This window comes from Danio aesculapii, chromosome 9, assembly GCF_903798145.1.
Source record: "Danio aesculapii chromosome 9, fDanAes4.1, whole genome shotgun sequence".
NCBI lineage: Eukaryota > Metazoa > Chordata > Actinopteri > Cypriniformes > Danionidae > Danio > Danio aesculapii.
Genome location: NC_079443.1, coordinates 32,177,052 through 32,191,935, shown reverse-complemented (window position 1 = coordinate 32,191,935; position 14,884 = coordinate 32,177,052). Strand labels below are relative to the sequence as shown.

The window sequence follows — 14,884 nt, the reverse complement described above, 5'->3', positions numbered from 1 at the left end:
CGCTTCCTGGTGACATGGAGCCGATCCGCGAATCACAGCACATTATGTTAGCTGACCAATCAGAGCCTCTTGAAAGCAGGCCTTCAGAGGAACTAGGTAATATGACCATCATTTTCATGTTAGCTGAAGTATATAATTAAAGATATATGAAAAAATACCATGATTTTTTTAAAAACAAAGAATGAGCACACATTGCTTTGCACCTCATAAACACAACCAAGCCTTGAAAATACACCCTGGACCACCTCTTTAATGATCACTTGTTTTTATGCATAAACAAATCACAAAAATATTTTAAAAAATACCATCACAGTGAATAAAAATACTTGAACATACTTTTGACATTTGAGCTAAACAACTGAACAAGACACTTTTTTTCATTTGTGTTCTTCTGATGCTGTAAAATTTTATAACCCTCACATTTACCAAAAAACACTCATATAATGATGGACATTGAGGCATCATAGAGGACTGTAGAAGACATTTGACTGCATGGACTAGGTCTTTAACACATACAATTTATGCTAAATTTTCGTCTAATTTATTCATCAGTTATTAATCTATTAAGTCAATATGAAAACTGCCATTTTTGCTACAAGTTCACATCAATAAAAAAATAATACAATTACCAAACTTGTACACTATATAGGACTTTTGTAATGTATTTTTATGTTTATTGAAACCTTAACTCCCTTTCTGGTCACAATAAACCCACTTGTTTAGCTCGCGGACACAAGGACGTTAAAGCCTACAGCATCCAGCGTCAGTCACTAAGGCTATGTTCACACTGGATTTTATCTTAGATCTGATTTTTTTTGTATAGCCGTTCACAATGTTGTTATAAATGTGGCCAATATTAGATTTGCAGTGTGAACAGATCCTGCCCCTAAAGTGACCTAAAGTGCCCCTAAATCCTGCCCCTAAAGTGCAATTACGGACAGCACAAAATGTCTAATTATGCACACAATGTGTATATTGTATGAAGCATGTTGCATGAGGCATGTTGTCAGGTTTTACAAACAACCGTGCTGTATTATATAAACTGTAAAGGGTTGTTCTGCAACTACTAATGTGTATTTTGCCATTTGAAATCTAAAATAAGTCTCTTGTGAATGAAAACACTGATAATTAGTGATTTATGACAACTGCGGTGTGCGTGTTTCTGACCACCGGTGTAGTCAACTCATAAAGGGTTAATGAGCAGCCGCAGACTGAACTGTGAAGGTCGAGTTGGTTTCTCTCTGTCCGCAGAGTTGTTTCATTTTACTTCGTTATAAACAACAGACACATGCAGAAGGGGGGTTTGGGTGCTTAAGCACCTGCCCTGTTTTCTCTTGGAGAGTAAAGTTCCCCTTAAAATTAAAGTGCCCCGTCCTTTGCACACATATCCCCTACCTGCAGCACTGCCTGATGCTCTTCAGCTTCGTGATCAACCCCTGCCTCCCATCGTTAACAAGATGAAAAACCAACTTTCTGTGTTAAAGTGCCTTGTGAGCAATTCTACTATGCTGCTGAGGAGTAGATGATGTTTGCAGCACAGAATGATGACGCATGTTTGCTCAAAGATTATGTAAAAGTCACATGAAATCCTACATAACCGTTCACACTGCAGTCACATTGCAAAACATCACATCTGTGTCTGATTTAATACTACATATGAAAGTGGCACAAATCTGAGCTAAAAAGATCAGATTCCATGATCACTGCTCACACTGTCATTACCTGAGTTACATGTGAGCAAAAAAATCTGATTCAGGCCACATTTGGCTGCAGTGTGAACGTAGTCTGTACTGTCAGCCACAAGTGTGTCTCAAGACAACAAACTTATGGGTTTTACTCGCGTAGCTCTTACAAGTTGACCTCTTACACTCATTTCATCAGTTGACAGGATATGAATCTAAGGCTACATTTGCACAACAATGAAGTCTACAATTAAAGGGTTTTTCCCTTTCTTTTTAAAAAATGTATACACATCCACAAAAAAAAAAAATCGAATTGTCTTGTAAACGAACAGCCAAAAACATTTCCTAATATACAATTTCCTAATATACAATTTCCTAATATATATATATATATATATATATATATATATATATATATATATATATATATATATATATATATATATATATTACACTTAATTAGGTACACATTACTAGTACCGGGTTGGACCCCCTTTTGCCTTCAGAACTGCCGTAAACCTTCGTGGCATATATTCAACATGGTACTGAAAATATTCCTCAGAGATTTTGTTCCATTGTGACATGATAGCATCACACAGTTGCTGCAGACTTGTCGGCTGCACATCCAGGATGCAAATCTCCCATTCCACCACATCCCAAAGGTGCTCTAGTGGATTGAGCTCTGGTGACTGTGGAGGCCATTTGAGTACAGTGAACTCATTGTCATGTTCAAGAAACCAGTCTGAGTTGATTCGTGCTTTATGACATAGTGTGTTATCCCGCTGGAAGTAGTCAACAGAAGATGAGTACACTGTGGTCATAAAGGGATGTACATGGTCAGCAACAATACTCAGGTATGCTGTGGCATTGACACGATGCTCAATTGGTACTAATGAGCCCAAAGTGTGTCAAGAAAATATCCCCCACACCATTACACCACCACCACCAGCCAGATCCGTTGATACAAGGTGGGATGGATCCTGCTTTCATGTCGTTGACGCCAAATTCTGACCCTACCATCTGAATGTCGCAGCATAAATCGAGACTCATTAGCCCAGGCAACATTTATCCAAACTTCTATTGTCCAATTTTGGTGAGCCTGTGCGAATTGTAGCCTCAGTTTCCTGTTATTAGCTGACAGCAGTGGCACCTGGTGTGGTCTTCTGCTGCTGTAGCCCATGCGCCTCAAGGTTGGACATGCAGAGATGCTCTTCTGCATACCTCGATTGTAATGAGTGGTTATTTGAGTTACTGTTGCCTTTATCAGCTCGAACCAGTCTGACCATCCGTCTCAGACCTTTGACATCAACAAGGCATTTGTGCCCCAGCAGAACTGCCACTCACTGGATATTTTCTTTTTCAGACCATTCTCTGTAAACCCTAGCGGTGATTGTGCATGAAAATCCCAGTATAATCAACAGTTTCTGGAATACTCAGACCAACCCAACTGGCACCAACAATCATGCCATGTTCAAAGTCACTTAAATCATCTTTCTTCCCCATTCAGCAGATCGTCTTGACCATGTCTACATGCCTAAATGCATTGAGTTGCTGCCATGCTGATTAGAAATTTGCGATTACAAATCTGATTAGAAATTTGCATTAATGAGCAGTTGTACAGTTGTATAAATGAATTTCAGTTTCAATGCATGTACTACACAAACAATATTTCTATTGTCCTACATGCAAATCATTTATTTCCTGAAGCTGCTGTTCAGCAGAGTTTGAAACAGATTTCCCCTTTCTAATAATATTTGATTCATAATCCCTTGACGTTAGTACTGTATGTCTACTGACAAACAAGAAAAAACAAGGTCAGAATCAACTGCCCAGCTGTTAACATTTAACTCCAGTATCATCAACGCAAAATATTCTTGTAAAGCACTTACACATATTAATACAACTTTAATTGAACTTGAAGATAAGGTCAACACCGTCTGTGTTTTCTTTTTAAAAGATCTCCATCTGAGGTGATCTAGTCTTCTAAAATGAATCATGTTTGGTTGTCAAGTCTAGTCAAAACATTTGAGAAGCTATGAGTCAAAACTGAAACTTATGTGTAGTTTGCTGAACAAATAAAACCTATTCAGTTAACATGCATGTCTTCTGTGTTTTTGACCCAAATTATATTATGACAGAAATGCAGAAAGGAACTGATTGTAAAATATTTGTATTGGCATTTTGTTTTATATTTGACTACAATATGAGCAAACGACTGCCAGCTCACATTCAGTCTGATTCGTCATATGTGTTTGACTCATCAAGTCACACGGTTTAATTTTCCGTAAAGTCGCAGACATATTCACAAAACACTAAGCTTTGTGTGTAAGCATCATGTTTTAAAGTGATCTGTGTAAAGTACAAATGTATTTGATATTTTCAATCTTACTGCAGTAACACCAGTCAAAGAGTCACACTCAAGCCTTAAACCCTTGTGCGTTTCAAACCTTGTACTACAGTCAATAAAATGATAGAAGTTCAATAGTTTAAGGGAAGTTTAGAGCTCATTGCAGGTGTGAAAACCACTCTAAGATGCAAGAAAACATCATACGGGAAATTGTTAACAACTATGCGATGTGTCCTTGCTGTGAGATGTTTGCACATTTGAAAAAAAAAAAGTGTTTTTGAGTTATCACCTAAGATTTGCAGAAGCAGCAGTGTGTATCTCAGTGCTTCTAGATCAGGGGTCAATCTGAAACTGAAGCCAGTACTTTATTTGTGGTTTCCTGTTGATCGCGCACATTTCTTAACTGAACACCTGGTACAATCACTTGTATGATATTTCTGGAAGTGTTATATTTCTCCACTTTTAAGTATACAAAGTACATAAGTATAATTAAATATTTATAAGTATAATTTTATTACACTGTGAAACAGAAAGATAGAGAGCTTTGTTTAATTTTATTCTAAAACTAAAGAGGTAAAGGGTGTGGTGTGAGAAAGTTTCAGAGGTGCAACCTGAAGGAAAAAACAATCTGAAGGGTTGAAATTATACAAACAAATCACAAACAAAGGATATAAACTTTAGAGATACTGCACAGTGCAAATACAATCAGCCAATTCATACACTGTAAAAATGAAAAGGTTAAGGTAACTCAAACCATTTGAGGAAACTAATTGCAACCAAACCATTTAAGTTCAAAAACTATTCATAATGAGTACTGTGAACTTAATCCATTTGATTAAACAAAGCACAGTAAAACCCAATAAACGACGAAAACTCAAATCAACGGAGTACTATAAAACCCAATAAGTTAAGGCAACTCAGACCGTTTGAGGAAACCGATTGCTACAAACCATTTGAGTTAAAAAGAATTAATCTATAAGAGTACTGTGAACTACACTCATTTCATTTGATAAAGTTCACTGTTGGGTTTTACAGTGTAGGTTTACCTTGAACCCAATTTTGAGTTAAAGGTGCAGTAGGTGATCTGCCTAAATGCTAACCGGTTAGCATAATATCTTTCAAACACAATCTCTCCAAAGCCATGCCTTCTGAAATCATGAACACGCACATTAAGGATGACAGAGACCCACTAGGTCATTCGCCAGTTAGAAAACTTGGTAACGCTTTCTTTTACAACCCACAAAGTACAGTGAAATAACAGTGTACTATTCTGTAAGTATAATATAAGTATAAAGAATGTATATGTAGGTATAAGGGAACAAACTGTAATGCTTGGGTAATAAGGGGGTAACAACCAGATATTCAACACAAAAAAGTACCGCTTAAGTATACTGAATTTACGGTGTACTTATCTATAAATTGCAAAGGAACAAACCATAATGTTTGGGTAATAAGGGGGTAACAACACGCAAAGTACCGTGTAAGTATATTGAATTTACGATGTACTTTTCTTTAAGTATTTTGATACATATAAAGCATTAGGCAAGGGTGTTGACAACCTAATGAAACCTGCAATCACCTGCGTAAGTGCATTCATTTATAGTACCCTTATTCAGTGCTTGGGTTTTATATGGGGTGTTTAAATCAATAAAAGGTAACCTGTATACCGTATGTATTTTAAATCTGCAATTGAATATAAAAATATATGTCTATACACCACTTTCCTTATGAATGTTTACTCGTCTATCTCACCACCGCCAGCAATATCTCAACATCACTATCAACAAATAACTTTGCATGATATAGGCCTACCGTCAGGGTTCAATACAATTAAAATTGCATTTCAGTTAATATATAGCTGACATTTTATAAAAAAATGTAGTAATTTGCTCTTCAATTAATTAAAACTGCTGCTGTAGTTTTCTCTGTTGTTACTGTTCAAATATACACTTGTGCGTTGAAGTCCAGCTTCTTCTCTCCTTGTTCCCTGCAGTTAAAAGGGTAAATACGGCATTTGCAGGTTGTAAATTAAAGTGAAGCATTGTTCCCACCTTGTTCCCTGTACTTAAAGGGTAAATACAGCATCTGTTCCCTCTATTTTTGCTTTAGTTTACAGGGTAACTCTTGAAGGTAGAGAAATAAATATACTAACACACAATATATTTCTTCACTTTGTAACCTTTACTTTACTAAATATGGATTTTAAAACACTTCATCCTAATCAAACATTCCCTATACTCATCCATTTATTAACCTGGGGTCGCCACAGCAGAATGAACCGACAACTTATCCAGCTTATGTTTTACGCAGCGAATGCCCTTCCAGCTGCAACTGGAAACATCCATACACACTCATTCACACACATACTCTACGGGCAATTTTAGCTTACCCAATTCACCTATGAATTGGTAAAGTCTAGATCGGATACGCAGCCAGCCGGAGGTGCGATATGCACATTAATATAGCAGCATTTTTTTATGACACTGTACAACAATAATTAATATTTTCACTGTACTGTGACAGTTGGGGTGGGGGTAGGCGTTAAAAAATACAATTTATTGGGTAATTTAATAGATAAAATAAATACATTGCTATTAATGGCTGAACAACACTTCCGTGCATATAACCCATTCGTAACGCAACACAATCTACATCAGCTTTTTGTGACTAAAATAGTTTTAAAACAGAACATTACCTGTCTAAAAGAAATACTTCAGCCTTGGTGTCATCCTTCCTCCAGCGTGCAGAAGTAACGCCAATATTGATTCAGGGTTTTAAAAAGTTGATTCAGCATTTGTTTTTACTGCTGTCACTCGTGTCCAAGTGAGCGGGGCCCGCATGCTGGTATAAACGGTGGATCTGCGTGAACAGAGATGCGCAGTTGTTCAAATCTACATTTGTTGACAGACAGTTTGGGCTACTTATCAGAATTATTGGAATTGTCAGCCCAACTATTTTTAATTGGATGAACATTTTTTTGTCTTATGCCTTACCCAGAATATAAAAATACATATAAATACATTTAGATTATTTACTTTAATCATTAATATTGGAATGTGAAGAGACTTTCAACCAGCAGAACAAAAAATGTTTCTGAAGACAATCACCTACTGCACTTTTAAAGCTTTAAATGCTTCAAAGGGATCATTCAAAACAAAAATGAAAATTCTGCCATCAATTTCTCACCTTGTTCAAAACCCATTTGAGTTTCTTTCATCTGTTGAACACAAAAGAAGATCTTTTGGAAAATATGCTGGTAGCTGGCATCCATTAACTTCCTTAGTGTTTGTTTTGCTATTAGAAGTTGATGTGTGCAAGCAACCACAATCCTTAAAAATATCAGAAGAATGAAAGAAGAAAGAAACTCAATATTTTAAAACCACATGAGGGAGAATGGGGTCATTTTCATATTTCTATACCTTAATATCCAAACATTGCAATCATCGTTTCCAAATGTTTGCATAGACCAGACAAACTTTTACAATTTTCTGATGTATAATTTATTAGACCGAGTAGTCTCCTTTTCTTATTAGCTGATAGGAGTGGCAGAAGTGTGGTCTCCTGCTGCTATAGCTCATCTGCTTCAAGGCTAGAAATGTGTTATTTGTTCAGAGATACACTTTGACCTTGGTTGTATGGTAGGTGTGTCAAAATGAATTGTTTATTCGATGCAGATGCGAACAATTCGGTAGCGGTTCAGTAATAATTATAACCGGTTGTTATGTACTGACATCATTTATCAAATATGTGTTATATGGCGATAGCTTACATTGGCAAGGGAGGGGACTGCTAATTAAAATGCTCCAACTACTTAAAAAGCAGATAACTGTGCACAATTCACTGCTTATGAGTTTGCTTGACAGTCTTTCACTGACAGGGAATCAGAACCCAGCTAGGACAGCTCTGCCCCTTTAACCTTCTGCCGTGTTCATGAGGTAACGGTTTATTTCCTCTCTCGGCTGTTACAACAATAACATTAAGTTACTTGTGGATCCAGACACGAGCGTGAAAAAAACTGTCAAAAAAAACGCTGAAAAACAAAAAGCGCCGCCCAACAATCAGTAGACTTTAATAACCTGTCGTGAGGCTGAGGAGCAGGGGGTGGGGGATGGGTTGGGGGGGAAGTGATTTAAATGTCGTGTCGGGGAGGGAGATCACAAGCGTTTCTACACTGTTCTAAGCGTTTGTATTTTATACAGTCATTGGTTTGTATGCGAAGAACGGGGGCTGTGGCATCTCTTTGGGAGATCAAAACAGCTGGAAGGGCATTCGCTGCGTAAAACATAAGCTGGATAAGTTGTCGGTTCATTCTGCTGTGGCGACCCCAGGTTAATAAATGGATGAGTATAGGGAATGTTTGATTAGGATGAAGTTGATTAGGAACAAGCCTTTTTCACCTACAAAGATGCCACTTTCTGGATATTGTGTCATTTTCAGACCACACTCTGTAAACCCTAAAGATGGTTGTGTGTAAATACCCCGGCCGACCAGCAGTTTCTGAAATACACACCAGCCTGTCTAAAATACACACCAGGCTGTCTGTCCAACAACTATCGTTCTGACCAACAATGAACATGTTTATAGTCACCACAGTCATCTTACTCAATCTGATGCTTGGTTTGACCTTCAGCAGACTGTCTACATGCATACATTTTTATAGGCTAATTATTTTAATTAACAAGCAATTGAGCAGGTGTCCCCAATACAATCAAGAAACAATCAAGCGTCAAAGCAGGATAGCAGCATGTATTATTTGTTTCTTATTTTATTATTTTTTTAGTGCAGATGTAAAAGCAGCAATACAAAGAAACACTATTGCTGGAATAGCTTCAGAATGATTTTTTCCAGCTGACAAACAGTAAAACACTGACATGACTCCATTGAAACATAAAGGGCTTGCACATTTAAAGCAGCAGAAGCTCACTGCTGGATGTTTTTTGTTTCATTAGTTTTTAGCGCAGCAGTCATGGCTGGAAGCTTGTTTACATGCACTGTGTTTTCACTCGCTGAACTTTCATTTGTTAACGTGCCACATCGCTTCAGTTTTGAGCATTTGTTAATGTAAATTGTATAGTATATCCTGCTGATTTCCTGCTAATATTTTCCCTCGACTCCACTAAGCAACAATACTGGCATTGTATCCTTCTTATTAGCTATTTTTATTACTTCAACTTCAGTTTTTGTGAACTATGCTTTCCTTCAAATGTGTTATCACATGAGTTCTTTTATCCCCACTGTTACAAATACCTGCAAACAATACTGATCCCTGACAACACACACTACCACTCCACATCACCTTTCAACAAAACCTTCCAACATGAATTACGTTAATATTCAATATGGCTGCATCTTCACTTCCTCCTCACTAGTGAGATTTCTTAACTTGACATAAGCTATGTTTCTACCCAAAGGTGTATATATATATATATATATATATATATATATATATATATATATATATATATATATATATATATATATATATATATATATATATATATATATATATATATATATATATATATATATATATATATATATATATATATCACTCAAATATAAACTCAATGCAATGAGTTAAAGAGAACAAAAAAACATCACTTCCTGATAAAATGCTGCAGGAGAAGCCACATGGGCCTTTTTCTTATATAAAAAATATATGTAACTCAGAAGACGAAACACAATCAACAAGTGGTGGCTATTGGAGGTGCTAGACCACTCTTTGGGAGTGCAGCCAATCAAGACAATTCTGGCAGGTAATAATAGAGAACTACTCTGATGATGCACTTTTGAAACTACATTTCAGATGTTGTGTAATGTGGTCAGTCTGTTGTTTTGCCATCAGCCTGCTTTCAGTCTATTTTGTATTCAACAATTATGTATTCAAACATCTGCCCTTTTTACATGTTCTTGACAGTAACTAGTTTCAAAAGTGGGAATTCTGAAACTGTCCTACTCTTGATTGGCCACGTGGAAGAGCAACTTTCAAATCCTCTGTGATTATCTTGCTGGATTATTTGCTGCTTTTAAAATGATTACCCACCAGATTCTCCTGTGAATCATCATAACAATGTGCATCTTGTCCTTTGTCATCAATTACATAATATCTGTGCAATCCTGAAGCATTCCATTGTGACGTTCAGTCATTATGGATTGTGAATATTCATTGGCTATTGCAGAAACCATAGAAAAAAAAAAGTAAAAAAGTAAACTGACTGAGGCAAGCAGACTTTGGGGAAAAAACAAGGATCATGTTTTGAAGAGCTTCACAACAAACTTGGACTTGAAACTTGGAGAGTCCACACTCGCACTCGGCTTTTTACAGATAGGAAAGTAAATATATATAATTTATTGTGCAAGTATTAGTCATGTACAGATTAAACTGAAGTTATTTCTGTGTCATACTCAGTTTTGCTTTAGGAACTGTTAAATGCAGAGGTGCAACACATTTATGTATATGTAACATCTAATAAAGCATATTATAAAATATATTACATTGTATGTACTTAATGCTTTTTTTAATCAAATCTAGTGAATAAGTCCATGGCAGTGTAATTAAATGCATTAAGTTATGTGTTGCGCAAAAATATTTAGCAATTATTTGGAAATAAGGTTGCTTCACTCATATTTACTTTAGTGCAGTTGCTTTAAACATTTTAACAATTGATTTATTAGGCATTGAAATCGGAATGTGAAAACGCACGTCCTATAACAGGATGTGATGTCTGGTACTAGATCTATTTTCAGTTGTCAGACACCCACATGAAAATATACTGATTTATAGTAAATACTATAGTGTTTTGTTAACCATAATGACACTGACACCTCCAATAAACATAGAGAGGTTGCGCAATCAGCTAAAAAGTTGCTAGAATTCGTTTTTATGTATGGGCGATATACTGTATATTGCATCCCCAAAAATGATTGAGGTCATGTCCATGCGTTGCGTGTTAATCTATTGATTATTGTGACATATTATTATATGTAAAAGCTTAATTGTTTTGTTTATTTTGAAAATGTGATCTCTAATGGTGAAAACTTACATATTGTGTCTTTAAATGACAGTAGGATTAAATCAATATTCAAATAATATTGAATCTATTTATTTGCAGTTAATTTTTTGCTAGCTGGATCTTGTCCTCATTTGAATAAAAGTGTCTGCTAAATGAATAAATGTAAATGGAGTGTACATTTCCAAGACTTCTGTGCTCTTATGGTAAAGCGTACAGTAACAATTAGCATAAAAATAGTAGCAGCTTAATAAATAAAATGAGACTACCCTAATTTTACATTTCTGTTATGAATAAATACGTTACACAAGTTGTCTAAATATATGATATTTCAGATTAGATAATAGGTGACCTTAAAGGATAAAAATGACAAATTTATTCCTGTAAGGTCACCTATTACCTAATCTGAAATATCATATATTTAGACAACTTGTATAATGTGTTTATGTATAACAGTATCTGCATAATTTAGAGAAAAGGTTGTGAATTTTGAATGCACACATATAAAGTGTGCTTGGTAGAAAATGGAAAGCCACAAAAGCCACATCCTTTCAAAGATAATAGACATCAGAAGCTGGAAATTACCTTTTAATATGTTAATTAAAAGCAAAAAAACCCTGAAAGTGTACCATCATTTCAACAATTTTTTTTTTTCAGAAGTCTCTGTGCTTTTTTTTATAAAACTGTTCCAAACTATATAAGACTAATCAATAAACAGTACAAAGCAAATTAGAAAAAAAATTGAATAAATTATGAAAGGGTGTAAAAATCAAAATCGTGGCGTGTCAGACTTTACAACAAATAAGCATGTCACAACTAATGTAGTTATCACAGCCACAAAGTCATCTTTATTGTGCTTTAATTCATCAAAACCTTGTTTTACTTGGTAGTAACACGTTTATAGTTGTACATGGATGTTTTACACTAAACAGGGAAATTATACAAAAAAGCTATAGCAGATGTAGTTTTCAACTTCTATAAATAGAACTGCATACTGCAGACTTTCACACCTACACCACACCCAATACAGCAGGATTAACAAACAGACAAGCTCGTTATATCTAAACAGATGAAAACTCAAATAGTTTTTCACTGAGAAAATCCACTACTCCAATTCATATATAAAGTTATAAATTCATTTTACACTATTCAATATTACAGTTTTCTTAACTTAATGTTTTAACAATTTAATAATCAAATTAAATGATACAAATAACCCCTATTAAGTCCTAATAAGTTTCATATCTACAAAACCACATTAGAATACAAACAGACACGTGTAGGATGGCAATTAGCATGTGACAGCAAGAAGCCCTTACTCAAAAGAGAACTACTGAGAAAAAAAATGGGCAGATCTTGATCAGCAATACAGGAAATTATGTCAGTCACCATGGTTACAAAAGCAGACTGGAAACTGTATTTCATTGCTCAGTCAGGGTGTGTTAGAAAACGTGGTTAATGCCAGACCAGAAGGTGCCACTTCTGACACTGCCATGACCAGACTCCTTGACAAAACAACAGCAGAAAACTGGCAAACAAGACACTGTTGGTAAGTACAGCACATCTGCTTTTATGATAGTGTGTGTAAGGGGGAATTGTGAATAATTTTATGGAAATATAGCAATGAATGTTATATGGAATAAATTATTAAAGAGTTTGCAAGTTTTATGCAGCTATTTGATGTTACTTAAGTGAATTATTATGCATGGGTGTGTGATTATCTATCTATCTATCTATCTATCTATCTATCTATCTATCTATCTATATATATATATATATATATATATATATATATATATATATATATATATATATATATATATATATACATAATGTCTATATATGTATTAAAGTAAATAATAAAATATTATTAAAAAATATTTAGCTGCACCGCTTAAGAGCATGTGAGAACTGAGTGTACCGCCACATGAATAAACAGATCCTACTTCTGCCTCATTATACTGCAAATCAAGATTGAATCTATGAACATCATGGCTACTACTACACAGAGAAACAATTATAAATTACTGTAATAATATGCTAAAATAACACACTGATATTTTATTTTTTCAGACTTTCACTGTCTGTCAACTCAGAATACTCTCTAAAAAAAAAGAAGATATTGTTTTTGCAGAAGTATACTAGCCATTACACAACCACGATTACTCCATCACAGAAATTGTTTTCTACTCAGACATGTTTTTTTAGCGGTCAAGGTCTTTGTAAGAGTGCAAAATTCGGGCAGTCGTAGGGCTGACAGGAAACACCTTTTTCTGCTCCAATGGAGCGCAGTTCTCATCTGGACCGGTCTTTGCAATCATGCTGATGATTGACATAAAGCTTCCTTGTCATTAACAGGCAACACAAATTTCCGTACACAAACAATCAGACACCTTTATAAAAATGTCAGCGCAACATATTCAGAGGTGTACGAGCATTTTGAAACCGCAGCTGGCTTTTGGCATTTCCTTTGTCTGTCATGCATGCCCGTTAAAAAAAGGACGCAATCTGGTTGCACTTCCTTACTGAAACATGTAAATCTGATGTACAAGCATTGATTGGATTCTCTCTATTCTGTAGTAACGTATGTGCTTTCCCTTTCTCAGATTTCATAACTGACCCCATGGAGACAATATCAGCAAACTTCACCCAGAATGACTCTAATGTCTGTACCAACCTGTATAACCATCGTAGTTGGGCACAATATTTCCTGCCTGCAATGTATTTCCTGATTTGCATCATTGGATTGCTGGGGAATGTGCTGGCTTTGCATGTCATTTGGCCAAATTTAAAGAAAATCAACTCCACGACTCTGTACTCAGCCAACCTGGTAGTTTCGGACATCCTGTTTTCGCTTGCTCTTCCCTTGCGTGTGGTTTACTACGCCAGGGGTTTCGACTGGCCTATGGGGGAGGGTTTATGCAAGGCTGTGGCACTGCTGTTCTACATCAACATGTACGCTGGTGTCAACTTCATGACTTGTTTGAGTGTTGATCGTTTCATTGCAGTGGTACTGCCACTGCGCTTCTCCCGCTTTCGGAAGGTACAGAAGGTACGATACATCTGCATGGTCGTTTGGGCCGTGGTGTTGATGCAGACACTACCTTTGCTGTCAATGACCATGACAAATGTCGAGCAAAGTGGTCACATAACATGCATGGAGTATCCCAACTTTGAGAAAATCGACAACTTGCCATTCATGCTCATTGGTGCCGTGGTGCTTGGCTTTGGCATCCCTGTGATCACCATCCTGGTGTGCTATACTGCACTTTGCCTGAAACTTCGCCACCTGGCCAAGTCCAATAAACTGACAGAAAAGTCAGGACGCAGCAGCAAAGCCATTGAGGTGATCTGTACAGTCATTCTGGTGTTTGTCGTGTGCTACAGCCCATATCATGTTGATCTCCTGCAGTACATGATCAGGAAGTTGCGGTATGACCCGGACTGCTCAGAACTGCACAAATTTCAGATTTCTCTTCACATAACTGTCTGCTTTATGAATCTCAACTCGTGTCTGGACCCCTTCATCTACTTCTTTGCCTGCAAGGGATACAAGAAGAAGGTGCTTAAACTGCTCAAGAAGCAAGTCAGTATGTCCTTCTCGAGTGTAGTCAGGACATCCCCCGAAGGCTCCTCCAAAGACGTGTTTGGGAATGACAAAATCCAAATGAGCTCCAGAAGCTTGCAGAAAGAGAGGAGCAGTGTACTTTTGAGTGAGTTAGGCAACAATAGTTTGGAACAATAAACAAGTACAAGAACTGGACTTGAGTGAATCTTTGAGATTTCAATATATGTTGTTTCAAGCTACTTATTCTAAAGTTGGTTTAATATTGTTGTGCAGTTAA

The 14,884-nt window shown here is 36.2% G+C and overlaps 1 protein-coding gene across 1 annotated transcript in view; it reads left to right on the top strand.

Moving 5' to 3' along the window:
* The first annotated feature begins 12,480 nt into the window (after positions 1-12,480).
* The window catches only part of gpr183a (G protein-coupled receptor 183a), a 2,470-nt gene continuing 66 nt past the window's right edge, over positions 12,481-14,884 (top strand). Inside the window, exons 1-2 of the mRNA XM_056465446.1 lie at positions 12,481-12,588; positions 13,646-14,884. The exon at positions 13,646-14,884 is cut by the window's right edge and continues 66 nt beyond it. Of these exons, the coding sequence (XP_056321421.1) occupies positions 13,663-14,784 (1,122 nt within the window). The 5' untranslated portion in view covers positions 12,481-12,588; positions 13,646-13,662 and the 3' untranslated portion in view covers positions 14,785-14,884. The remainder of the gene's footprint in view (positions 12,589-13,645) is intronic.